At 43.8% G+C, this 27,753-nt stretch overlaps 3 protein-coding genes across 4 annotated transcripts; 2 read left to right on the top strand and 1 right to left on the bottom strand.

Annotated features, from left to right (window-relative positions):
* Positions 1-483: 483 nt before the first annotated feature.
* On the top strand, positions 484-12,607 carry LOC124655392 (2-oxoisovalerate dehydrogenase subunit alpha 2, mitochondrial-like). Its single transcript, XM_047194296.1, has 9 exons — positions 484-729; positions 10,846-10,983; positions 11,085-11,267; positions 11,363-11,520; positions 11,604-11,703; positions 11,774-11,885; positions 11,969-12,108; positions 12,177-12,362; positions 12,449-12,607. Exons 1-9 carry the CDS (start codon positions 484-486, stop codon positions 12,605-12,607), a joined length of 1,422 nt encoding a protein of 473 aa, XP_047050252.1.
* Positions 12,608-15,573: 2,966 nt separating this feature from the next.
* LOC124652715 (2-oxoisovalerate dehydrogenase subunit alpha 2, mitochondrial-like) lies at positions 15,574-18,696 on the top strand. Of its 2 annotated transcripts, none has more exons than XM_047191758.1 (9): positions 15,574-15,827; positions 16,795-16,939; positions 17,038-17,220; positions 17,319-17,476; positions 17,559-17,658; positions 17,730-17,841; positions 17,925-18,064; positions 18,131-18,316; positions 18,403-18,696. In XM_047191758.1, exons 1-9 carry the CDS (start codon positions 15,589-15,591, stop codon positions 18,568-18,570), a joined length of 1,431 nt encoding a protein of 476 aa, XP_047047714.1. In that variant the 5' UTR covers positions 15,574-15,588; the 3' UTR covers positions 18,571-18,696. The 2 variants fall into 2 exon arrangements, with proteins under 2 accessions (XP_047047714.1, XP_047047715.1); XM_047191759.1 differs by having other exon boundaries at positions 15,574-15,828; positions 16,802-16,939.
* Positions 18,697-19,218: 522 nt separating this feature from the next.
* LOC124653171 (3'(2'),5'-bisphosphate nucleotidase-like) lies at positions 19,219-22,716 on the bottom strand. Its single transcript, XM_047192237.1, has 8 exons — positions 22,432-22,716; positions 21,830-21,905; positions 21,464-21,537; positions 21,176-21,378; positions 20,049-20,259; positions 19,843-19,941; positions 19,616-19,769; positions 19,219-19,530 (listed from the first exon to the last, which is right to left on the bottom strand). The coding sequence occupies exons 1-8, from the start codon at positions 22,714-22,716 to the stop codon at positions 19,358-19,360; spliced, it is 1,275 nt and encodes a 424-aa protein (XP_047048193.1). The 3' UTR covers positions 19,219-19,357.
* Positions 22,717-27,753: the final 5,037 nt, after the last annotated feature.

Genomic DNA, 27,753 nt, shown 5'->3' with positions numbered 1-27,753 from the left:
CCTGGCGGTTTTGCTCTGTCGCTTTCCCAAGCTTCACTGCCCATCGTCCGCATCGTAGTACGACGGTCCATGAGACGAGCTGAGCAATGCCCTGGCACGGCGTCACCGGTCTGAGCTCATGCTCATCCCAATCTACACACCCACCCCGGCACCGGGCCAGCTTCCCATCACTCCCTCTCCCTGCCACCACGTTTCTCACTCGTCGCTCTCCGGACATCCGTCAGCTGTGCCCGTCTTCTCCTACCTCCAGACTCCTCGCGGCCCTCGCTGCACACACACTTATCTTTCCAACGCACACTTCCAACTTTGCTTCGCTCGTTTCTTCTCTTATCTTCCTTCCCTCGTCTGTATCCAACTCCAGTCTCCACCTCCGCCACGTATAAAATCCACCACCACCATTGATCGCAGCAGGGAGCGCGTCGGAAGCTCGCATCGCATATAACGTCGTATGAGATTAGCCTGTTTGATTGCGTGTACTTACATATGGCTGCGTGGCTTGCTGGGTCGTCGTCCAAGCTGGCGCGCTCTGCCGCCAGGAGGCTCGCCGGCCACCTACGCCGCCGCGGTCCCGATCCGTGGTTACTCAGCTCGTCGACGGTGCTGGCTCGTGGGCAGCTGGCAGGGGACCTCAGGGGGTTCTGCTCCGTCCGGCGCTTTGCCGGAGACAGCACCGCCGCTACCGCCCCCGAGGAGTCGGAGAATGAATTCGCCGGCGGCGATCTGCAGCAGGTATTTCTGCATACTAGTAGTAGGACGGCTGCTAATTGACGTATGTATTCTATAAAATTGTCTAGCACAACGAATGTTCAGGAATCAGGATGGTGCGCCTAGGACCGGGATCATGTAAAAAAGACCTCTAGTTTCAGTTAGGAATGGGCTCTAGTTCCGGTAATACGAAATCGGAACTGAAGCCTTCTCTCTTTAGTCTCACAAATTAGGACTAAAAGTTTTCCACGTGGCTGCGGTCGCACGCTAGGGCTGAAGGACCTTTAACACCAACTAGGACTAAAAGACGCGCTCGGGTTAGGGTTTAGGGGCGTGGCTCGTCTGCAGTAGCATTATTACTGTACCCGTACAGTAATGTACTTGATCTACCATTCAGTTACATCCGACGGTAGTCTCAAACGCTCTTTTTAATGTGTTCTTCTTCCCTTGTTCTTTCTCGTTGCATCACGCAGGAAATCAGTAGCCATCGCAGTTCGTTACCATCGTCCATCGCTAGGAATGGAGCACACTGCTCCGACGAGGGACGGACATCCGGCGGCCATAGGCGGACCCAGAAGAATTTTAAAGCCCGGGCAAACAGGCTTAATGTTCTTATTTTTCGTTAAATACATATGAAATATGGGCAAAAATAGGCTTGCCGGCCGGCCGGAAGCCTGGGCGGCTGCCCGGGCAATAGGGATGGTAGATCCGCCTATGCCGGCGGCGCTCAGAAGTGGGAAAGTACCACGTCAATGAATTAAGCCGTCAGCAGTGGTAGCTCGACAAGGAATCAAGCCCCCACCACCCAGCTTGAGCAGTTCGACCGGAGTACGTCTGCGCCGGTGGATGACGGACGGGTCTTTCTCGCTCGTAGCGAGAACACCGGCAGAGCCATGGACTGCACCACACTATCTCCTGATGTTTTAGATCCGTGATCAGCATCCCGGGCGGCGCGACGCAGCAACAGTGAATCCATGGGTTAGTTGCCCGCTGCGCGCTGATGTATTGAGGTAGCGCGGCACGGCAGCCTGATAGGCTGATACGTGCAGAGGAAGAAGACAATCAGGTTTTGCTGGAAATAGAAGACTGGCTACGTCGTTGAATGCGATTGGACGGTTGATAAGTACATTACTGTATGGGTACAGTAATAATGCTACTGCAGACGAGCCACGCCCAGGGTTTAGCACCTTTATTTTGTATTTTTCATTTTCATTGTGTTTTTCATTCAATTCTTTTTTATTTTGCGTTTCAATTCTTTTTTATTCTGAACAAATTTCCGTACACATATTCTGCGCTACTACATATTGTACACGTATATGATATAATTCCTCTTACGATCGAGTATACATATATATAATTTGGCATATTATCTATCTAATTACATAGAGATCATTAAATTACATGCAATCGTATTCTCCGGCTTGAGATATGACATTTGTAAGATAAAAATCCCGCCAATTCCTTTTGAATTGCTTGTATGCGGTCCTTTGGTAGGAGCTGGTCCTGGATCTTTTCATTCGTTAAAAAGGAGATCAATATGAATATATGAATTGTGTGTATAAATATCACATCATCATAAAAAATTATGCATGCAACTGAATAAAGGAGTTATTAATTACTTGATATCAAGAAATGAACGAAACATACCAATATAGTGTGACAATTATTGAAATTACCTCTAGAGCATAAAACCGATGTTCTCGTACTCCTCAGGATCTGTCTCTAATGGTTCCATGACATCAACTTTTCTAGCGTCAACATGAATGCTTAGCAGAATTTAGTGGAAGTTGCCCACGTTACGCAAGCATGCATAACTCATTAATTGCACTAAACATCGAGTAAGAAAAATAGAATGTGTAGATGAACAAAAACATTCACTTGAAGTTGTAAGGAATAGTATTTTCGGTCTTTCATTTTGTTTAATTAAAAACCTTAACAACTTAGCCTCTGTGTCCTTGGCGTGGTTTTGTACCGTAAGAAAATGAACGGTATATGGGTCAATGAACCCAATGTCACTGCTCCATCTTTTTCATTCGAGAATCTTCATTCTGCATAATAGTGTACAAAAAATATAGTGAGATTAATTAAGGCAATGAACGAGCTGAACTAGAGACTTAATTACAGAAATAAATCACTTACAGACAATAGGAACTAACGAGAGCTTTGTCAAGGACGTCTTGATTATATAACTGAAAAAGTTCTTCAAGGATAATACATATCTGGTTGTCACGGAAGTAAAGCTCCTTTTGAACGGCCACCATGAGCATGGTTCGCTCTTCCTTTGAGGATTCTATGTAACAGTCATGCAATCTTCGCATTGTATTGGTAGATGCCGGACCTTCTTAGGTCTGACCAGAGGCTCTCCGAGGGCAAATTTCCATGCTCGATCAGCCTTGGGGATATCTTCCATCACTACTAGAAAATAGGCTATAGGCCCAGTGTTACCACCGGCACACACAAAAATGTACACGTCGGTGGTATTTGCGCCGGTGCACCTACTTTGCGGACCGCCGGTGGTGCAAAAATACCGTCGGCGCACCAAAGAAACTGAGCGTCAGAGATAAGGGTCGGCCAGGTTCCGGCCAGGAAAAAATGGCCCTTACCACCATATTGGTGCGCCGGGGGTAATTTAATTACCGCCAGTGCACCACCCTATAAAAGGAAATGATAGAAATATCAAAAAATAAAATCCTTCGAGATGCCCATGTGTTATGTTATCAAGTTTTGTGAAAATTTAAAAACATGCATTTTGATATATTATGCAAAATGGCATCATGTTTTGGTAAAGCGGGATTTCCGGTTGCATACGATTTCCGATGGAAAACTATTTTATACCAAAATGTATCTATGCAAAATTATCAAACCGATTTCAACCACCTATGGTTGTTTAGAAAATTTTTGGATTTGTCAAATTCAAAACAGAAACATGATGTTTTTCAGCTTTTGGATTTTGATGAAAACAATAAAAATTACCCCTGGCACACCAATAGGTAACATTTGCCATATATGCAAAACCAGCTCGCCAACCTCTTCTTTTTTCTCACTTTCTCTCCTCCTCCTCCTCCTCCCATTTCCCTCCTCTTCTTTCCCTTCTCCTCCTCTTCTTTCCCTCCTCCTTCTCCTCCTCCTCCTCCTCCTCCTCCTCTTTTCCTCCTCCTCTTTCTGTCCTCCTCCTCCTCCTCAACCCGCATCTCCTCAACCCGGTGACCTCCATCCGGCGAGTACCTCCCCAAGTCGGGACCTTTCTCTAGTGACCATTTCATCAACCTTGTCGGGACCTCCTTCCGGCGACCACCTCCTCAACCTCAACGGCAACCACCTCCTCAAGCTCGCCGGCGACCTCCCGTCCGGTGACCCACCTCCTCAACCATCGCTGGCCACTATGAAGAACGTGAAGAACACATCACGACGAGATTTAGATCTAGATCTAGATTCGTCTTTTTTGAATTTTGAAAAATATACCGCCGACGCACTAGTCAAGTTACTGCCGGTGGACCAGGAGGTGCGTCGGCGGTAATGCGTGTTACCACCGGCGCACGTTGGTGCGCCAGTGGTAGCCTATTTAGGTGCGTCGTCTCGGTAGCCTATTTCCTAGTAGTGCATGCCTATCAATTGAGCAACAGTGATTTTCTAGCAATGTCCTCGTATTGTTCTGTTGGATCCTTGTCGGTAAACACGTTGAGCGGGGGACTAAAGGTCTTGTTTGACCCGGGACAAGAGCTGGTTGTCCTGTGCAGCGTTCTAGCCATTGGAACCGGAAATAAACTCCGGACGGAAACCGTTTTTCTACTTGTGCATCTTCCTCCCTGATTAAACAAACTTTAGTGCAGACATGGTGATTCCAAAATTAGATATGCATCTAAATGTGGGACCTAAAAAAAGAAGACATGCTCCTAAATCACGTCCCCAATTTTTTAAGAACATGGCACAACGTTGTTTCTGGATTCCTGTTTGGTGTATTTGTCACTAGCAAAGTTCTTCATTTGAGAATTTTTATTACTGCAATTGTGTTTTTCTTCCTGGAACAATTCCTTCACGATCTTAGCGCTGGCAAAACTGTGGAAAGAATAGCAGCACAGACAATTGTGCATGGATAGAATTGACGAGAAGTAGTAAAGTAAGCAGATAAGGATGGACGTGGCATTGAGTCAATGGACTAATCGAACTTTAATCCATGTTAAGCTCACACGGCTTTAGAAACGTGTCTTTACGACTGATAATTGTATACTTCATGTGATGTCAGTCGGTGTCAACTGATGAGACTAATAAATGTTTTTTGAAAATTAAAAATATATTAAAACTAGCAAACCGCCTCATTAAAAACTTCCAGCCCCCTTCGATACCCTTGTAAGGAAAAGAGTGCGTCTGAAACTTGCTGGCTAAACATCAAGATTCGATTACAACATTGTTCAAAACAGCTAAATCATCTAAAGCAACCTGTCTAGGAGGATCATTATCCCAAGTAATCATATTATCCGCTTCGAAGCAGGACCTAGCAAGATTATGAGCGACCTTATTTGCTTCCCTGGGGCAATGTTGAAATGTGATCATATCCAGTCGTTGAGATATCTCAAAGCAATCTGCAATGATAGGTGTATATGGGCTCCATAGTTCAGCACCATTACAGGACTCCACTAACTCCAAACAGTCCGATTCAACAATTACCGGTGAACATCCAATACTCTCAATCAGATGAAGGCCATGTCGAAGAGCTTCCGCCTCAGCTGTCATAGCATCCAACAAAATTCGTTTTGGCCATGCACCACCCACTATCACCTCGCCGTGATGATTACGTATTACTACTGCCACTGCCCCCATCCCATTTGGGAAGTATGATGCATCAATGTTAGCCTTATATTTATTCCGCGGGGGTTTAAGCCACTGTACCTGCCTTGGGGTTGATCTCTTTGCCGCCAATCCATAGTTCAGGGTGAGAGCTTGTATCGATAACGCAGATCGCAATGGTGGCGCCACCCTCTCTCCCTTCACTGCTTCTCTCCGCTACCACCAAATATACCAAGAAGCTACTAGGACAATTTCTTGCTAGCCGAGCTGACCAAGAATCGGTGATTTTTTGTAGGACTTCTTAGTATTTCTTCCAGAACCACTGATCCCGATCTATCCAAGCTAGCCGCATTATTGATTACTTCTTCGAGTCCCAAGGATTTCCAAACTTCTTGTGCTCTTTTACAGGTAAACATCAGGTGCCTGATATCTTCAGAACCTTGCAAACATATTGGGCATTGTGCAAATACATTGATATGTCTATTAGCCAAAACACCCAAACCTGGGATCAAACCATGCAACGCCCTCCACCCAAATATTTTTATTTTTGCAGGAACACGTAGCTGCCAAAGTATATCCCATACCGGGTTGGTCATGGATGATCCTTGTCCATCAGACCGCCCAATTTTGATCCGAAATTGGTGCTCCCACTCGGTATAATATGCAGATCGGACTGAGAAGGTATAAGTTCTTGTTTTATGCCAAGCCACAAAGTCATCTTCCAAATTTGGGCTGATCGGTATTTCCAATATTTTTTGAGCTTCAAGAGGATGGAAAGTATCGCGAATTAATTCTTCATCTCACTGTCCAGTAGCAGGGTTAATCAATTCTTCAACAGTTCTTAACAGGTTGTTACCCCTCACTGTATCTATTTTCCTTGACAAGTTACTAGGGATCCAATGATCTTTCCAAATATTAATGCTCCGCCCATTTCCTACCCTCCAAATATGACCTCTTTTAAAAGTTTGAATACCACTCACAATGCTTTGCCATGTAAAGGATGACCCTTTTTTTAGTCCAGCATTTAGCAAGTCGCCAGTAGGATAGTATTTGGCCCTCAGGACTTGCTCACATAAAGTGTCCGGTCTAGACAGAAGTCTCCAGGTTTGTTTTGCAAGCATAGCTAGATTGAAAACATGAAGATCTCGGAATCCCATACCTCCTTCCTTTTTCGGTATGCACATTTTCCACCAAACACTCCAATGCATGCGCTTTTGTTCTTCAGTATCACCCCACCAGAAAGCTGACATAGCATCAGTAATTTCCTTGCAGATATTCTTGGGAATTTTGAAGACTCCCATTGCAAACACAGGGATAGATTGAATCACCGCCTTCAATAAAATTTCTTTGCCCCCATAGATAATAATTTCTCCTTCCACCCTTGCAAGATCGCAATAACTCTTTCAAGAAGATACATAAAATGATCACTTCTATTAACACCCACCATAGCCGGCAATCCCAGATATCTATCTGACAATGCTTCAGTCATAATGTTTAGTTCTAAACAGATCTCCTCCTTCACTTGCACATCAACATTCGGACTGAAAAATATGCTACACTTGGCTTCACTCACCATCTGTCCCGAATTTGCACAATAAAGATCAAGACCTTGTCTCAACGAGGTTGCATTATCTCTGTTTGCCTTCATAAGGATCAGGGAATCATCAGAAAATAATAAATGTGAAACTGATGGTGCATTTCTACACACCCGTACTCCTTCAATGCCACTAACCTCCTCACGATGAGCCAATAAGCTTGATAAACCTTCTGCGCAAATCAAGAAAAGATATGGGGATAGAGGGTCCCCCGTCTCAAACCTCTTGTTGGAAGAAATTCTTGAGTTTCTTGATCATTGTACCTTACTTTATATCTGACTGATCTCACACAAATCATTAGGAGTTCAACAAAATTTTGATGAAAACCCAGCCGGTACAACATATTCTCCAAGAAAATCCACTCAACCCTGTCATAAGCCTTTTGCATGTCAAGCTTAACTGAACAATAGCCATTCTTCCCAATCTTCTTATTTTTTATAGTCTGAATACTCTCATAGGCCACCAGAATATTATATGTGATAAGTCTACCAGGGATCAAAGCACTTTGAACCAGTGAAATAATCTTATCAAGGAAAGACTTAAGGCGGACAACTAACATCTTTGAAATTACCTTATAAAGGACATTGCATAGACTTATTGGTCTATATTGTGTTATAGTTTCGGGAGAGTCCACCTTGGGGATTAGCACAATGATCGTGTCGTTCCACCCATCCGGTATACATTTATTATTAATTGCATCCAGAACCTCCTGAGTCAATACATCACCAAGGATGTGCCAACATTTTTTAAAGAAAATTGCATGCAAGCCATCCGAGCCCGGGGCTTTCATATCACCAATAGAAAAAAGAGCTTTCTTGACATCCTCTGGATTGAAACCCCGTTGTAGATACTCATTCATTTCTAGCGTGACACGGGGCATAACTTTATCCAATAAAGCTGGGTCAGTATCATAAACTTCCGTTGAGAACAAACCAGAGAAGTAGTCTGAAATCATTGGGTTTAAATATGCAGTACCTTCTAGCCACATACCTTGATCATTTTTCAATCTTTTTATTTTATTCCTCTCTTTCCTAGCAGTTGCAAACCTGTGAAAGAAAGACGTGTTTTTATCTCTGAACTGTAACCACTTGACTCTACTTCTTTGTGCCGAGTGAATTTCCTCTTGTTCTAATAGCCTTTCAATCTCCACCGCTATCTCTTTTTGTTTAGTTATTTTTTCATTTGTAAGTGCATCAACCGCCACCATTCCAACTCTCTCTGGGCAGATCTTAACCTTCTCTTCGAACTTTTGAAGAGTATATCGATCCCATTTATGCAATTGTTCATGCACTACCGCTAATCTACCCGCCAAATCTGAATTCAAATTATTGCTTGATCTTTCCCAAGCCTGCAGCATAATCTCACTGAATTGGGCCTCTTTTAGCCACTTCGCTTCAAACCTCAACACTGTTGGACTAGTATTTTCATGGGCCGCCTATTCTTCCAAGCAAAGTACCAGAGGCCGATGATCCGACTTACAGTAGGGGAGGTTTTCCAATACAGCGCTCGGGAACTTCATATTCCATGCATCATTAGAGAGTGCTCGGTCCAGTCTTTCTCTGATTGCCCCTTTGTGCCAAGTAAACTTGTCCCCAACATACCCAATGTCTGGTAGATTGCAATCCGCAAGTGCTTCACGAAAAGCTTGCATAAAATGCAGTGGTCTTTGATTTCTTCCTTCCTTCTCGAAAGGGTACATAATTTCATTTAAATCACCTAAGACCAGCCATGGCATTGTACTCTGAGCATGCAAACTTCTCAAGTAATCCCAAGTTTTGTATTTATTTTCCCACTTAGGCTCTCCATACATCCCAGTAAACCGCCAGATATTCTCCACTCCTCTACCAATAGTAACGTCAATGTAATTGTCACATTTGAATTGTAGCTCCACCCCCACTTCCTTCTTCCAAAGTAACATAAGACCCCCACTTCTCCCATTGCTTCTCACTACATATTTGTGATCCATCCTCAGTCGTCTGCACAAACATTCAGCTGGGAACTCCTCCAAATGTGTTTCTGATAGGAAAATAACATCAGCACCTCGACGCTTCTGTACATCCAGAAGCGATAACACTGTCGCGGCCCCGCCCAGACCGTGGCAGTTTAAGCCTAATATTTTCATTGTGCCCGGCCGTCCTCCTCGAAGGAGGCCACCGATCCCTCATTGACTGCTTCTGGGTAAATCTCCTCACCATCCTTTCTTGCTTTCTTTTTGTTTGCGTTTTTCTGCGGAGTTTCATTCAGATCACTTTCCTTGTCCTTGTCAGAGTCACACCGGTCCTCAAATGCAGCAACTTTCTCCAGAACCCCAGTCTTCGCTGCCCCTACAACCAGGGCACCATCACCTACATTTGAGTTTAGGGCCAATCTCTTCCGAGCATTTGGATTTTGTCTCGTCTGTTCCTCATAATCCATCTCATCAGATAGCACAGAGTCTCTCATATCAGAGCTTGCCCCTCCTGGAAAATATCCTCTTCCTCTGCCTCGTCCACGGGAGTACAGATCATCCCCTCTACCCTCACGGCTTCTTCCTTGTCCTCGGCCTCTGCCACGCCCACGACCGCCATCAGCCATAATGAAATCACCCCACTCAAAGGAGGATGAATCATGCTCACCTGTACCACATTCCTCATACCAGTGCCCAAGCATGCCACAATGAGCGCAGAAATCCGGCATTTTCTCATACTTGACTTGATAATACTCTCTCTTTTTATCCCTTGTCATCGACACAAATCTGCTAAGCTTTTTGTTAACATCAAGCTTCACCTTCAGTCTAACAAAACTGCCAATAAATCCCGCAGGCAATTTAATATGTACTTCCATTACTTCTCCTACTCCTCTCGACATACCTCTTATCACATGCTCTTTCAAATAGTTATCAGGGAGTTTATGGATCTGTGCCCACACTGTAATTCTATCCAGCTTCACAGACAGTGGGTTTGTAAACCCGTCATATTCCTCGATGATCAAAGCTTGACCACGGAATAACCATGGTCCTTGGTTCATCGCCTTGTTCCAATCCGCCAGGCAATTAAATTGGATAGTAAACAGGTTATCCTCAATCCTTCTCCACGTCACATCCCTTGCTGGGTTCCAGGCAGAACGCATATCCGAAAAAAGCGCACTTTGACTAAACCCTAGTTTAGAAGTATGAACTCGGGCAATAGCAAGCCACTTTGATTTTACCTCAGATTCGTTCACTTCATCTTCCCAGACAAAATCTTCAACTTCGTCTTCCTCTAGATGCAATCTTCCCAGCAGATCATCTACGTTTTCTTCCGTCTTCTCTTTTCCTTTCCCTTTGCTTGGTTCCGCTTTGTCCGTCTTGTCCGCCATGGAGATCAAGCCGGTTACAGAGATAGGAAGATCTCCCGACCTTGGCGAGGGAGACCCGATCGCCTGAGAACACGATCCGGCACGAACGCCTGATGCGCAAACCTTCGGATCCTGGAGGATCCAAGAATACTCACAGCGGGTTTTCACGCCACCAGAGGAGACTAACCCTAGGTTTTTCTCTAGGAAAAAAAAACGAACCTAAGGGTTTTATTATGAGACTAATGATTAGCAGTCTCTCCTGGTAAAATATTGACATTGTCAAGATGGTCAATAGTTGTCAACGGGTAAAACGGTCCAGTACCTCCAAGGTCAATAAAACTAATTCAATTGTGCTTTTCAGTTCCAAGTTCCAACAGTGTTTATTTACTCTTTTGCCACCGTCTGGGTTGATCCAACTTGATAATTTTGACTGTTACCGTTGCAGGTAGTAGATTTTCCCGGAGGGAAGCTTTCCTTTGTTGGTGAAATGAATTTCGTGCCAGAGTCGAAAAGGGAAAGGATCAAGTGTTATCGCGTTCTTGACGATGACGGCGGGATTATATACAGCAGTAGATTCCAAGAGGTGTAGTACCGTTCATTGCTCCAGTAGTGAGGAATACTGATGGTGCAAACAAGTCAGGGAACAATGATTTTGTTCTGAAGCATGTCTCATGCTCTTGTCAGGTTGGCAAGGAGTTGGCTCTGAAGATGTACAGTAATATGGTCACCCTCCAGATTATGGATACAATCTTCTATGAAGCTCAGAGGCAGGGAAGAATCTCATTCTATATAACTTCCAATGGCGAAGAAGCAATCAACATAGCCTCTGCTGCCACGCTTAGTGCCGACGACATTGTACTACCACAGGTGAATTTCAGTTGAACCAAAGTTGCGATGTGTAATACTATAACAGAGTTACTTACTGTGCTTTTCTTGGCTGGAAATCGTGGAGCCAAATGAAGTACAGGGAGCCTGGTGTTCTTCTATGGCGTGGCTTCACGCCGCAAGAATTTGCAAACCAGTTGTTTGGGAATAAGATGGATTACGGTAAAGGGAGGCAGATGCCAATACATTACGGATCAAACCGTCTGAATTATTTCACGATCTCATCACCTATTGCGTAAGTATGAAATACTTCCTCCAGCGTCACAAATACAATGCAAGTGAAGGAGAGATTATTATCATTCTTGGCAAATTGATCAGCACGCAGCTCCCTCAAGCTGTTGGAGCTGCCTACTCTCTGAAGATGGACAAGAAGGATGCATGTGCCATCACGTATTTCGGCGATGGTGGCACGAGCGAGGTAGACGAGCAATCACTGATCACTTACTTAAAACTTGTAGCCAGGCCTTTGTGACAGAAAAAATGTACAGGGAGATTTCCACGCTGCTCTCAACTTTGCTGCTGTCACGGAAGCTCCAATGATCTTCTTCTGCCGCAACAATGGCTGGGCAATCAGCACCCCAACTACTGAACAATTCAGAAGTATGAAGTGTGCCTCTGTGCTCAATCATGACATTCTACAAATTACTGGTGCTGTGTTGTGTTAAATCCAACTGTCCTCGCAGGTGATGGAATTGTTACCCGCGGCCAGGCTTATGGAATCCGCAGTATCCGCCTAGACGGCAACGATACTCTTGCTGTGTACAGTGCAGTTCACACCGCCCGGGAAATGGCTATAGCTGAAGGAAGGCCTATTTTGATCGAGGTGCACGATAGTTCAACAAAATTTGAGAATATATGTTTGCTTAGAGTACTGAGGTGAAGAACTTTCAGGCGATGACTTACCGAGTCGGGCATCACTCTACATCCGATGATTCAACCAAGTACAGGCCGGCTGATGAGATCGAGCATTGGCGAACAGCTAGGGATCCCGTCTCCAGGTACAGAAAATGGGTTCAGGGGAACGGCTGGTGGTGTGATGCTGAAGAGACAGAACTGAGGAACAGTGTGAGACAAGAGGTAATGTTGCTGTTGCAAGAAGGTGAACCTGTGTAACAGCATTTTCATAGATGGCCTTCTGAAACTTTCAGCTCATTTCTGTGCAGATTCTGCAAGCCGTTCAGGTGGCTGAGAGGATCCCGAAACGTGGGCTCGCGGAGCTGTTCACTGACGTTTATGATCAAGTTCCTCCCAACCTCCGCGAGCAGCAGCGGTCGCTGCTGGGGAAACACCCTTCAGACTATCCAACTGAGGTCAATTTGTAATTTTATTTTGTACTTTCTGGATCATGTGATATAATAAAAATCTTTATATTTTAGTATTACATTTTAAACTATGTGTGCTAGCGATTGGTTCACGAACTAGCACTATTAAGCACAGAGATTAAACTCTTATCGGGTCGGATCGCTATAGCAGTACGGCCGGCGGACTCAAGTAGAGCCCAGTGGGGGCATAGACCCCCACTCAAAAATCTGAATTTCAATAGTATTTGTTCAGATTTGAGATAAAATTTCCAAATTTTGCAAAATTTAGGCAAGAAATACCCCCACTTAATTGATTTGCCCCCACTCATTAGTTTTTCTAGGTCTGCCACTGAGTACAGGATGTATTCAGCTGAAAACATACGACATCTGGGATACCACAAAAAAAATCCAATTTACGGTACTGGTATGTTGTATCTGTTATGCGGCGTCGTTTTTCGTAGCAAAAATAATTGGTTGCACTTAACTGCATCCATGTTATATAGTCGGATGGGTATCTGCTAGAGATGTTCTAAATGGCTTTTCAAGCTTCTTTCTGAAGATGGGATAGGGCAAACCCTCCTTAGGAGAAATTATGTTGGCTCTTGTGCTTTGTCTTAGGTTTATTTGAAACCGTGGGACTAACAATTCTGGGCTGGTCTAATGGAGATGAAGAAATACTTCTTTCCATTTGGTTCTTTCTCGATTTGAGATGGATCGGAAATAGGTTCTGTCAGGATAAATGGCTAGGTAATGACACGCTCCGAAAACAATCGGTTTTGTACAACATTGTGCACACAAAGTGATACACTCCCTAAGGTGCTGGAAACTTCACCACCATATATGTCGTTTAGAAGATATCTATTTGGTCCTAGGCTAGCGTCTTGGAATGCTTTGGTTGGTCCAATTGACTCATGAATTCAATGAATTTCGTTGGAATCTAAATGAGAGTGGAAAATTATCGGCCGATTCTATGTACAAAAGTTTAATACAATCGGAGGTGCCAGTTGTTGATAATAAGTAAATTTGGAAGATGAAGATTCCACTTAAAACTAAATTTTTTGAATGGTATCTTTGTCGAGGTGTAATTCTTACTATAGATAACCTTGTAAAACGTAATTGGCACGGAAGTAAAACATGTGTCTTCTGTCACCATGACGAGACTATAAAAGCACTTATTTTTCCATTGCAAATTTGCTAGATCTATATGATTAACCATCCAAATAGGTTCTACCTTATACCCACCATGAATCATTGCGAATATTTTTGACAATTCGCTGAATGATGCGGATCCTAGGTCCAAGCTACTTATTAGGGTGGGAGCGATTGCCATTATTTGAGCGCTATGACTATGTAGAAATGAAAATTCTTTAATGATAAAAAATGTTTCTCTTATGCAGATCATCTAGTGGTGCACAACTACGCTCCATTTATGGTCATCTCTACCGTGTATGGAGCATCGCAACCTATTTATAGAGATGTCTACATGCTTGAAGGATGCGGTGAGAAATGTTTGTCCCACATGGATGACAATCTAATCTACGAATTGACCCTCCTTCACATTAGGCTATCGCATGATCACTTGTAAAGAGCAATTTTCTTTTACTTTATTGTATCGCGTGGACTAAAATGGTTGTGTTCATCCTATCTATGCAGCGGCCAAATGTAAAGGTAAACCTTTTCAGTGATAAAAATTTCTTATCAAAAAATATATATCATAGATGAAGATTTTTGTTTTGCGGGAAGATCATAGACGAAGAATAAAGGGGAGCCCACATAAATAGACGGTATCTTTCTCTGTGTGAAGATATCAACGAGTGGCGAGCATTAGGTAGATGGGGTGTCAATCCAACTGAACCGTCCAAAATTCGGATGATTTTTACGGAGTTCTAGTTTAGTAGTCACTCTGCCTGGCACTCAATTTTTTTTAATAAAAGATATATATTATTATCGCAGATAGATCAATTGCACTTAGCTTATAAAATAACACATTGCCCTATCGGCATCAATGATACACATAGCTACAAAGGAAAGAAGAACTACGAAAAAGATAAGTCCCGCTACATTGACACATCTTTAAAACAATAGTATTAACTCCACCAAAACAACACTAGAAATTCAATCTCTTCATAAGCGACGCATCCAAGAAGAAAACAACCCACAAATATCATCATCGTCGATCATAGTTCTAGAGTTCACCCTAAGAAAATCCTCACTCTCAAAATAATATCTTCAACAAAAATATTATCAGTCATAACCAATTAAGGTCAGATCATTAATTTTCATTCTGACAGCCAGTCGCCCCACTTGCATGTCGCTGCTTTAATTCACGAATCACCAAGCTCATTCCTCATCGCCATCTAAATTCGAACCACCCATGATAATCCTCAGATCTCGGCATCCATAACATTCTTCACCAGCGCCATGGATCGACAGCTTCAAAATTCTCCATATAAACCCAGTAACGTCATTTTTCATGACAAGTGATTTTGCATTGTCCTTTTCCCTAGCATCCCTGTCCATCGTCTGCATCCTAGTACGACGGTCCATGGATCGAAGCGCATGATCGGAGCAATGCCTGTCACCTCACCGGTCTCATCACTCAGTCCTCATCTCCTTACCCACCCCGGCACCGGGCGACGGCTTCCACGTGCAACCCCCATACCTCACAGCCCAGACCCATATCACTTCATGTTCCTGCCACCGCGGTCACCGACGAGTTGGACCCACGTTTGGCAGTCGTCACTCTCCGGACATCTGCCGTGCCCGTCTTCTCCTACCTCCAGACTCCTCGCGCTCCTCGCTGCACACACACACACTTATCTTTCCAGCTCACTCTTCCTCCCTCTTGGCCTCCTCTCTTCCTTTTTCTCGTCTCTATCCAGCTCCAACACCGCCACCTATAAAGTCCAGCAACCACCATTGATCGTCTTGCAGCTGACCGGCCTTGAGCGCGCGCGTAGGAAGCTCACATCCTATATAAGTGCACGCACGCACGTACGTACATGGCTGCGTGGCTGTCGTCCGAGCTGGCGCGCCGTGCCGCCAGGAGGATCGCCGGGGAGCTGCGCCGCCGCGGTCCCGGTCCGTGGTTCCCGACCTCCTCGACGGTGCCGGTTCTTGGCCCGACAGCGGGGTACCAAAGGGGGTTCTGCTCCGTCCGGCGCTTCGCCGGAGACACCGCTGCCGCTACCGCTACCGCCGAGGACTCGGATAATGAATTCGCCGCCGGCGATCTTCAGCAGGTACCTGTTATGTGCACGCTTCGCAATACTGCCGGAGTACTGTATATGCATAGTAGTAGGGCGACTGCTAATTGACATATGTGTTCTATAAGAATTGTCAGGATAAAATGGTATTGCAACCAATATTCAGGATGCTGCGCCTAGGACCGGGATCATGTCATCTTCCTCCCTGATTAAACAAACTTTACTGTAGGCTGTAGACATCGTGATTCCAAAATTAGATATATGCATCTAAATTTTGGACCTAAGAAAAGAAGACATGCTCCTAAATCACTTCCCCATTTTTTAAGAACATGGCACAACGTTGTTTCTGGATTCCTGTTTGCTGTATTTGTCACTAGCTAAGTGCTTCCTTTGAGAATTTCTATCGCTGCAATTGTGTTTTTTCTCCCTGGAACAATTCTTCCACGATCTAAATTAGCGCTGAAAAAACTGTGGAAAGAATCGCAGCACATGACAATTGTGCAGGGATAGGACTGACAACAAATAGTAAAGTAAGCAGATAAGGATAGACGTGGCATTGAGTCAATGGACTAACCGAACTTTTCTCCAGGTTTAGTAAGCTCACACGGCTTAAGAGTTTAGAAACGTGTCTTTGTACTCCTATTTGATTAATACAATCGCTGTACCCTGCAAAAAAAAACGTGTCTTTACTACTGATAATTGTATGCTTCATGTGATGTCAGTCGGTGCCAACTGATGAGACTAATGATTAGGAGTCTCTCATGGTAAAATATTGCCATTGTCAAGATGGTCAATAGTTGTCAACGGGTAAAAATGGTCCAGTACCTCCACAGTTAATAAAAATAATACTAACTTATTCCCTTCATCTAAAAAAAAGGATCAATAAGACTAATCCAGTTATGCTTTCTAGTTCCAACAGTCTTTACGTGCTCTTTTTTGGCCAGCATTGTGATTGATCCAATTTTTTCCTTGCACTATGAACTTGATATTTTGACTGTTACCGTCGCAGGTAGTAGATTTCCCTGGAGGGAAGCTTTCCTTTGTTGGTGAAATGAATTTTGTGCCAGAGTCACAAAGGGAAAGGATCAAGTGTTACCGTGTTCTTGACGACGATGGTGGGATTATATACAGCAGTAGATTCCAAGAGGTGTAATACTGTTTATTGTTCCCTGACTGGGGAAGGTTGGTCCAAACATGATGGCAAATAATAAATTTGTTCTGAATCATGTCTCTTACTGTTGTCAGGTCAGTCAGGAGTTGGCTCTCAAGATGTACAGTAACATGGTCACCCTCCAGATTATGGATACAATCTTCTACGAAGCTCAAAGGCAGGGAAGAATATCATTCTATTTAACTTCTAATGGTGAAGAAGCGATCAACATAGCTTCTGCTGCCGCGCTTAGTGCTGACGACATTGTGCTACCTCAGGTAAATTTCAGTTGACCCAAAGCTGTGATTCCTGATACTATAAGAACAATGTCACTTACTGTGCTTATCTTGGCTGGAAATCGTGGAGCCAAATGAAGTACAGGGAGCCTGGTGTTCTTCTATGGCGTGGTTTCACGCTGCAAGAATTTGCAAACCAGTTGTTTGGGAATAAGATGGATTACGGTAAAGGGAGGCAGATGCCAATACATTACGGATCAAACCGTCTGAATTATTTCACGGTCTCATCACCTATCGCGTAAGTGTGAAATACTTCCTCCAGCATCACAAAAAATTATACAAGTGAGGGAGAGATTTATCATTCTTGGCAAATTGATCAGCACGCAGCTCCCCCAAGCTGTTGGAGCCGCCTACTCTCTGAAGATGGACAAGAAGGATGCATGTGCCATCACGTATTTCGGCGATGGTGGCACGAGCGAGGTAGATGAACAATCATTGATCACTTACTTACAACTTGTAGCAAGGTCTTTCTGACAAATGAAAACGTACAGGGAGACTTCCACGCTGCTCTCAACTTTGCTGCTGTCACGGAAGCTCCAGTGATCTTCTTCTGCCGGAACAATGGCTGGGCAATCAGCACCCCAACTACTGAACAATTCAGAAGTATGAAGTGTGCCTCTGTGCTCAATCATGACATTCTACAAATTACTGGGGCTGTGTTGTGTTAAATCCAACTGTCGTCGCAGGTGATGGAATTGCTACCCGTGGCCAGGCTTATGGAATCCGCAGTATCCGGGTTGACGGCAACGACACTCTTGCTGTGTACAGTGCAGTTCACACCGCCCGGGAAATGGCTATAACTGAAGGAAGACCTATTTTGATTGAGGTGCACAATAGTTCAATTTTTTTGAGGATATATGTTTGCTTAGAGTACTGAGTTGAAGAACTTCAGGCGATGACTTACCGGGTCGGGCATCACTCGACATCCGACGATTCAACGAAGTATAGGCTGGCTGACGAGATCGAGCATTGGCGAACAGCTAGGGATCCCGTCTCCAGGTACAGAAAATGGGTTCAGGGGAACGGCTGGTGGTGTGATGCTGAAGAGACTGAACTCAGGAACAGTGTGAGACAAGAGGTAATGTTGCTGTTGCAGGAAGGTGAATCTATGTAACAGCATTTTCATAGATGACCTTCTGAAACTGTCAGCTCATTTCTGTGCAGATTCTTCAAGCCATTCAGGTGGCTGAGAGGATCCCGAAACATGGCCTCGCGGAGCTGTTCACTGACGTTTATGATCAAGTTCCTTCCAACCTCCGTGAGCAGCAGCGGTCGCTGCTTGATACCATCAAGAAACACCCTTCAGACTACCCAACTGATGTCCCTGTATAGTCTTAATTGACCTCAGGTCTCCAATGTTGTTGTGTAAGTATGGTGAATGATGATTTAGGTACATAGCATTAATAGTAATTATAATCACAATAAAAAGACACATCTGCCTGCTCTAACGCAGCGAGTTGATTCGAATGATAACAATTGTATTTGTGGATGATTCAAGTTTTAATACTTTCGACGCTCTGAACCACATTTTAGCTGTGACGACTGACGAGCAAATGTATCTAGTGCCACTCCCTGTTATAGGCAAATCCCATGCTGGTAGCTGTCCTTCCACGAAGAGCACATTTCTTTCCTGAGCTAAGCAACCTAACAACACACAAAACTGCCCTCACCACTTGTGTGATGTCGGCCTGTCTCGTGCTACCCAGGAGCAGCATTGCCCAGATCTCCACCCTGCCCGAGGGATGGATACTGTTAAGATGACACCCTGGTGTACACCAGGTCTTGCACCGCCGAAGTTTTTCATACTGTCAACCAAGGCACGTGTGTGCTGTACAAGGTTAAGTGTACTCACCAGTGTGGAAATAGTGGAATGAGGAACATCATCCAAACTCTGGGATGATTAAACACAAGTATTGATATTACTGTAATTGGCATAGCTAAAATCATGACGCATGTATATCTACAACTGCACACTGGAACTGATTGAGCAAAATCCTCTATTTATTCTCTGTAGATGTAACAATGGACTGTGTTTTCCCTAACAAAGGTTGTGTACACATACCCAACAGTATGAGCGGGAGAGTAGCACTACAATCACCATTTGGGGCCAATCCAACTTCTACAATGGGGAAGGGACCTGTTCTTTCTCTTTGATAGCCTCTTGGACGGCCTTCAAGAGTGATGGCATCAGCTGCTTATTGGTCGCGATGATGCCTGTGTCAAGATCAAGGAATCTCCCTTTCGAGAAATCCAGATCGTTTCCTGAGGCATCTGTTACTAAACCTCCAGCTTCTGGAGAACATCAGAAAGAGAAATACAAGTGAATATTGATCTTCCGATTGGATTCATATGTTTGAAAAGAAACAGAAAAATATACCTGTGACAACGATTGCACCAGCGGCATGGTCCCATATCTTCTCCCTGTAACCCTTGTATGGAAAACGCAAGTAAATGGCACCATCACCACGGGCAAGAGCACCATATTTTGCTTGGCTGTCAATCCTAACTGGGGGAGCTTGGACACCTAGTTTCTGCAAGAACTCCAATACACTTACAATATGTTCTTACGGATATATACTAAGCAACGAATATTTCAGATCAAACCTCTGCGATGGAGCCAGTTAAATCATGCATGGTGTGTGCTCCTTCATAGGATTCAAAGAATGAGGCATTGACTGGATTATCGGTGGAGCAAACACTAATCTGTCATGAAAGTTAGGCAGAACCAAGTAAAAACATTAAAGCTCAATCCTCACATAGGTAGAAACAGGGTTATATGCTTAGTATCAAATAAAAGAGTAAAAATGTACCTTCTGTGGTGGAGAACCATCTAAAGACTGTACTTCTGCGCCACAACCAATTGTGGCTGAGAAGAGGGCGCCAACTTGATCTCCTGATGAGCTACCATTCAAGTTGCTTATGGATGACAAAGGAAGATTTGGACATCCCAATACACCCAAAACAACTTTACCCTCATCAAGCAATGCCAGTGCAATTGCATATTGGCCCCCTCTTAAGAAACTGAATCAAGTTATTAAAACAAAAAATACGGATTAGGAAGTGCATTATTAGTACGGTAGGCAAAGATCAAGGTTTTGCATTCAATGTCATTAATTATTTGCATCAACGTCAAGTAACTGAAGTACCTTTTGTTTCAGAGAATGGTAAGTATTGTTTATGATCGACCAGTTTAGAATGAGAAGTTCCAGTATGAAATAGGAAAGGAGGTATTCAGTTTTGCTAGGTAGCTATTAACAGAAGCACTTCACAATCACATGCCTTCTCTGAAAAGAGAACCACACATAGTTTGCAACTAGTTTACGAAATTTACTAGGTAGCATTGGCACTTGTCTTGGCGTTTTGCAAAGTGTTAGTTTGATATAATATAGCTTCAATGACTAATTTACTTTGGGAACCTATCTACTGCATATGTGAAAAAGCCTGCCATACCAAACATGAAAAGACAATGCAATAGATGGACAAAACACTGGGCGTTATAAACATTGCCTATTTACCATAAAAAGGCAAAAAATACATATAAATGCCAAGAAAGGTCAGAATTTTGTTTCACATTGTATAGGCGCATGCTTGCTACATGAAGTTACAGGAAATTGCATATTGTCATGTTTATCCATACCATACTGAATGTATCAATCTACTTAAGTGCAGCATATAACAGATCTAAGAAAACAGAGATTATTATTGACTTAAACATCATCAAACATGAATTTATTCTAGCATACAGAAATCAGAACCATAGGTCAGGTACTCTTAAAAATAAATTGCAATGGTGTCTGCTACCTTGTATATTCACTAGCTAGATTTGTAGAAATGGAAAATCAAATGGTGTAGTGAATGGCACAACGGAACTAACATTTTATCACATTAGCGGAATGTGGAGCAATTGAACCTGCCGGTGTAAGTCATGATAACTCACCCTTTAGTTCCATCGATAGGATCTAGAACCCAATGACGCCCAGATGGACCTCCCTCAGACTTCCCGCTATCAATTGCAGAAAGGATACCTTCCTGAGATAACAAAATGTTGAAAGAAGCATCCTCTGCGAGAGTTTCATTTACAAGGTCGGTAATGCGTTCCAAAATTTCTTCAGCGCCATCTTTTCTCAAATCTTCAGAGTCCTACATAAGTGTATGCGTCCAATTAGTTACAAAATAGTTAAGTGTTTAAAGTAGAAATAAGTAAACAGAAACATAATCTACTTACCTCCTCGGCCACCATAGAAAATGAACCAGAAGTTACCTCCATATTCAACACGAGACTTACCAATATTTGAGACCCTGCATGCATAAAAAGCAAAGTCAAGCAAACGGGGAGTTCAGAGAAAGAAAAAGTTTCACATATTAGTAAGACTGCAAGAGCTGCTGAAGATCATTTTTTCTTGACTGTTCTTTTCATCCCTAAGCCATGCTAGATGAAGATCATAACATCCACAGGTAAAGATAAACCAAAGAACAACAAAAGGCTACTCAACAATCTTGAAATTCTGGTTTAAGTATAAGTACCATAAATCAGAATCAAACAGAAAAATGCAGATTCTTGTAGGTAAACAATTACAGGGTTAGCATGTACCATAGTCAGCTACTGTCACGGGACTTTTATCCGCCTTCGACTGAACATCTGATTGCTCAATTTCCTGTTGCACCGTCTGAAGAAGAAAGACAGAAGACAAAAGCAGTGAGTTGTAGCTGCAGCATCAAGCAGCCAAACAGCCATGAATTCATCCAGCTGAAAGGCTACTAGCTTGAGACGGAGTGCTGACTGCTAGGCTGATTGTCATGACTACTGTGATTACCCACACTATCCTATATAGTGGCATTCAAATTCGAAGACACAAAACATTATTGTACAGTTGATACACTTCCACACACATTAAAACACTCGCATTTCTTGCTCACAAAATCTCAGATGAAGAGTGGCGGAGATGAACTCGGCGACATTGTAAATTGGTGTAAAACAATGGATTATACTCGGCGTTGGTTCATATAAATTTCACGCAACACTTCCCCGGGCCGTCGCACTACATTCCATTATTACCCTTCTTCCGTTACTACCAATGGAACTCGAGGCTTGTGGGACAATATATGGAGGAACAGTTGGCACTCGACTAAGAACGCGCCAGCCATCCGCCGCAGGCCGCACAAGAGGGGAAGAAGAGATCCTAGGACGAGTACCTGGCAGAGGCGGGCGGCGAGGGAGACGGCCTTCTTGGCGGCGGCGAGCTCGGCAGCGTACGGGCTGCCAGCGGCCTCCGATCGCTGCGACATGGCGCGGGCAGCGAAGGGGCGGCGACGGCGGAGGTTTTGGAGCCCGGCGTCGGCGGAGGCGGAGATGGATCGGCGGTAGGTGGGGAGCGGGAGGGGAAGGAGAGGAGGATAAGGGAGGCGAGCACGAGATGGGCTTCGCGCAAGAACGGAGGCGAGGAGTGCCTGCTGCGGAAGGCCCACGCGCGCAGCCATAATCTGCCGAGCCGAGATGCCACACACAAGCATCGGTGAGCTCAATAACATGAGATGACGGCCTATCAAATGAAACGGATATGATCATCCCAACTAGAGGAATCCGACAGGAGATCCATTATCATCATATTTATTTCTTATTTGTGCAGAGGACTTGTCAAATTTAATTGCTCATGCAGAAAATACAGGTGATTTGGTTGGGGTGAAAGTCTGTAGGGAAGCACCTACTGTATCACATCTTCTGTTCGCGGACGGTTCTTTAATTTTAATGAAGTCGGATGGTGACAATGCAAGATCTCTGAAGAAGATTTTAGACTTGTACTGTACGAGCTCGGGACAACTGGTTAGTCCTAACAAATGCAGCATTTATTTTAGTCCAAATACAGTGGTTGAAAGGAGAGTCGAAGTCTCCGAAATTATGGATATATAGACAGAATCTTTGAACGATAGATACCTTAGCCTGCCTTCAACGGTTGAACTAAGTAGAAGTGACTGTTTTAAATATTTGGTGGAGAGAGTCCAAGCAATTATTAGTGGATGGGAAGAAAAGATACTCTCTATGAGTGGAAAGGAGACTCTGATTAAGGCTATTGCCCAAGCTATACCAGTTTTTGCGATGACAATATTCAATATCCCAAAAAACATTTGTAAGGGAATCACTGATGCTATTTCGCAATTTTCTTTGGGGTGACGACGATGACCATAATAAGATGCATTGGTTGGCGGTGGAAGCTCTGTATTCCGAAGGAGAAAGGGGGAATGGGCTTTAGAGATTTGCATACTTTTAATACAGCGATGCTAGCAAAACAATGTTGGAGATTGATCCAAGACCCAGATTCTTTGTGTGCAAGAGTTCTCCGCTCAAAATATTATCCAGATGGTAAACTTCTGAATGCAAAGCTCAAGAGTGGAAGTTCATACACATGGCAGAGCATTTTTTATGGCATTCAAATTTTGAGACGCGGTTGTATTTGGAGAACTGGAGAAGGAGACCAAATTAATATTTGGGAAGATGCCTGGATACCAACGAGCCCAACACCAAAGGTGTATACTCCAAGAGGTAATATTTGCTTCAAACGGTGGCTGATTTAATAAACCCTATCACTGAAACATGGGATGAGGAATTACTTCGTCAATTTTTTTGGATAGTGGATGTGACACGAATCCTTGAAATCCCGCTGTCCCCGGCTGGGATGGAGGATTTTGTTGCGTGGCATTGGACAAAGTCTGGGTTGTTTACAGTAAGGTCCGCATACCGTGCGGAATGGGAATACCAATTCGGAAGGCACAATCCGAATGTAATGGATATTTGTGGGTCTAGAGGAGATGATGTTTGGAAGAAATTGTGGCGTCTCCAACTCCCTTCAAAGATTAAAATTTTCGGGTGGAGATGACTGCATGGTTTGATACCTTGTTATGGAGTCCTGGCAAATCGGCATATAGGGACGAGCAGTCAGTGCCCAATTTGCAAAACCCACTGTGAAGACATCCTTCACATGATTTTTTTCTTGTCAGCGGGCACAACAAGTATGGCAAAGGTTGGGCATTTCGGATATTATAACTAGCTCATTAATTGATCGATCTGGCTCAATGGTTATTCAACATATGATCTTAAATCTTGGTTTATGCTCTTCTCTAAACAATATTGGTCTACTGGAGTTAATCTTGACAGGAGCATGGTATTTATGGTGGGAAAGAAGACAATTTACTCATGGAGAAGCACTTCAAATTATCCATCGAAGTGCAATGTCAATTTAGCCATAAATTTTTGGAAAGCAAAAAAGCATACGATCATAAATAAGAAGGAGTCCTGGACTAAACCACTGGAAGGAGTTTTGAAAATAAATGTCGATGCAGCCTATGATGATGATCAAGGTCGAGGGGGTATTGGAACAATGGTAAGGGACTACACGGGTAAATTTATTTATGCAAATTGCAAAGAATTACTGTTCGTGGCTGATCCTTTTATGACCGAAGCTTATGCGTTAAGAGAAGGTCTAAGTGCAGCACAATTCTTGGGAGGGAATCAATACATCATACAGTCAGACAATTCCCAGGTTATTGATACTATGAATGATGGGGCCTTCTCAGCCACGTCCTCGGCGGCCATTTTTGATGATTGTAGAATCATGGCGGCGGGATATATTAATATTAGCTTTGAACACTGAGGCAAAAGGGAGGCTAATGAGGCGGCTCATGAGATAGCTAGGTTCTGTTTTGAGAATCGTTTAGATTGTATTTGGGACGATGAGCCCCCTAGTTTTTTTAGTTCTGAGGATGATAAATGATGTAACTGTAATTTGAACTCAGAGCAGCAAGTTCCAGACGCACTATTTTCCTTACCATGATACCAAAGGGGACTGGAAGGTTTTTAACGAGGCGGCTTGCTGACTCTTTTAATATATGGTATGATTTCAAAAAAAACATGAGATGACGGCCTGGGTGGTTACTCAACGAGCCTAGCAGCAGCGATTCTAAGAGCATCTCCAACGACACCGGATCGAGTTGTAGCGTTTGGAGGATGGCGCTCCCCAGCCGTGTTCTTCAAATACGAGTCCCAAATAAATAAAAATGCACGGAAAGAAAAGTTTTTCTTTAAATTTAATTATATTTTATAAGTTTGAATGAAAACGGCTAGATTATGGCCTACTACCGTCTGGCGGTGTGACGGCCCCGCCCCATCGTCGCCTCCCCTCCACCGCAGCTTCTGCGCCGCGCGCCGCCTCTCCGTACGGAGCGTGACGAGAAGACACCGGTGCTCGTTCACCACGTCGTCGCCTGCCCTCCCCAGCTGCTCCTCCTGGAGGGAGAGTTCGATGGCACGGTGAATCTGGTCATGTTCGCGGGCACTGTGTCGTCCTACAGCTTCTTCTACGACTCGCACGACTCGACGAGCGCCAGTTGCTGCATCACCGCCTCCTCCTCCAGGTCTGGCCCGTCGTCGTCGGTGACGAGGGATTAACTCGTCAATGCCTACAGGTTATAGACTTAGGGTTTCGTAAGAAGTAGAGGGAAAGTAGATCTCGAAGGTTCAGCCGACAAAGGTGCTCGACTCAAGATTATGGTGGTTCTGGTGGCAAAGATTTCGATCCCTCGTTTCTCCCGAGGCTCCCCTTTATATAGGAGGTGGAGCCGAGGCGTTTCGTGCCGTATGATGACCCACAAGTATAGGGGTGTATCGTAGTACTTTCGATAAATAAGAGTGTCGAACCCAACAAGGAGCAGAAGGTGTTGACAAGCAGTTTTGATGAAGGATTCACTGTAAAACCAAACTTTGTGGTAATATCGTCAATTATTGCAACAAAAAATTGGCATTGCAATAGATTTTGTTGCAATAGACCGGAATTCCTGTAGTGGATCCTGCTATCCCTCCTGCATCGATATACCAACGGGGGTTCAGGTTGCTGTCACTCCGGCAACCCCACAATTAGCAAACGAATACAAGATGTATTCCCCTAGGCCCATAAAAGTGAAGTATCATGTAGTCGACGTTCACATGACACCACTAGAAGAATAACACCACAACTTAAATATCAAACCATTGAATATTACTCAACATAGTTCACTACTAACATTTAGACTTCACCCATGTCCTCAAGAACTAAACAAACTACTCACAAGACATCATATGGAACATGATCAGAGGTGATATGATGATGAATAACAATCTGAACATAAACCTTGGTTCAATGGTTTCACTCAATAGCATCAATAACAAGGAGTAATCAATACCGGAAGAGTTTCCCCTACCAAACAATCAAGATTCAACCCTAGATGTTACAGCGGTGATGAGGTGCAGCGGTGGAGATGACGGTGACGGTGGTGGAGATGATGGTGATGATGATCCCAATGAAGTCCAGCTCGATGGCGGTGACGATGGCGTCGATTTCCCCCTCCGGGAGGGAATTTCCCCAGCGGATTTCAGCCTACCGGAGAGCTCTTTTCTCTCTGGTGTTTTCCGCCCCGCAGAGGCGGCTGTGTCTCCTCGCGATTATTCTCTGGAGCTTAGGTTTTCGGGGAGAAGAAGTACTCGAAAGAGAGGCGGCCGAAGGGGGCTGTGGGCCCCCTCCCCACAAGGCGGCGCGGCCGGGCGGGGCCGCGCCGGCCTATGGGGGGCCATGGTGGCCCTCCTCGGCTCCTCCTTCCGGCTGGCTTATTCTTACGGAAAAATAAGATCTCCGGTGTAATTTCCGTCAATTGTTGATCTTCGAAATATTGCATTCGACGGTGCTTTTTCCAGCGAGAATCCCGACTCCGGTGAGTGATTCTCCAATAATCATGAAACATGCAAAATAGGTGAAATAACATAAGTATCATCTCTAAATATGAAATATATCAATGAATAACGAGTAAATTATGATATAAAATAGTGATGCAAAATGGACGTATCAACTCCCCCCAAGCTTAGACTTCGCTTGTCCCCAAGCGAAACTAAACTCAGTAAACAAGACCACATGTTTATGGAGTGAAGAGTCGATAAATAAAATGCGGACAAGAAGCATCATATTGATTCACACAAAACATTCTAGTGCACAACCTCCTCATATAATTCAACTTGAAACAAGTAGAAGGAAATCACAAATAAAGGTGCATATGAAATCATAATTGGTGATGGCAAACTTCGTTCTTGGTCAAAGAACAGTTAACAGATTGTACTTACTTATCGAGCAACGCTCTTATATTAAATCTTATAGCAAAACTTGCATACTCAATCATAATAATCTCCTCATAATCATTGATAACCTTCAAAGCTATATTCATTCGGATAAAACTTGTACTAAACAAGAAAGAATAAAAGGCATGATTAAGTAGATCACAGTATAAATGGTTTGATCACAACAACTCAATTGCTTGCTTAAGATAGAGAGAAATATGTTTACTGACTCAACATAAAGTAAAAGATAGGCCCTTCGCAGAGGGAAGCAGGGATTAAATCATGTGCTACAGCTTTTTAAGTTTTGAAATCATATAGAGAGCATAAAAGTAAAGTTTGAGAGGTGTTTGTTGTTGTCAACGAATGGTAGTGGGTACTCTAAC

This window comes from Lolium rigidum, chromosome 5 (genome assembly GCF_022539505.1).
Source record: "Lolium rigidum isolate FL_2022 chromosome 5, APGP_CSIRO_Lrig_0.1, whole genome shotgun sequence".
In the NCBI taxonomy this organism is placed as follows: Eukaryota; Viridiplantae; Streptophyta; class Magnoliopsida; order Poales; family Poaceae; genus Lolium; species Lolium rigidum.
This window is presented reverse-complemented; position numbering and strand designations above follow the sequence as displayed.

Coding starts and splice junctions, on each gene's coding strand:
- LOC124653171 (XM_047192237.1), bottom strand. CDS start 22,716: ATGGCTGCGCGCGTGGGCCTTCCGCAGCAGGCACTCCTCGCCTCCGTT. Junction 21,538..21,829: donor CGTGACAGTAGCTGACTATG/GTACATGCTAAC, acceptor TTATGCATGCAG/GGTCTCAAATATTGGTAAGT. Junction 19,531..19,615: donor TGGTGCAATCGTTGTCACAG/GTATATTTTTCT, acceptor GATGTTCTCCAG/AAGCTGGAGGTTTAGTAACA.
- LOC124652715 (XM_047191758.1), top strand. CDS start 15,589: ATGGCTGCGTGGCTGTCGTCCGAGCTGGCGCGCCGTGCCGCCAGGAGG. Junction 18,065..18,130: donor GAAGACCTATTTTGATTGAG/GTGCACAATAGT, acceptor GAAGAACTTCAG/GCGATGACTTACCGGGTCGG. Junction 18,317..18,402: donor GGAACAGTGTGAGACAAGAG/GTAATGTTGCTG, acceptor ATTTCTGTGCAG/ATTCTTCAAGCCATTCAGGT.
- LOC124655392 (XM_047194296.1), top strand. CDS start 484: ATGGCTGCGTGGCTTGCTGGGTCGTCGTCCAAGCTGGCGCGCTCTGCC. Junction 11,521..11,603: donor ACGATCTCATCACCTATTGC/GTAAGTATGAAA, acceptor CAAATTGATCAG/CACGCAGCTCCCTCAAGCTG. Junction 11,886..11,968: donor AACTACTGAACAATTCAGAA/GTATGAAGTGTG, acceptor CTGTCCTCGCAG/GTGATGGAATTGTTACCCGC.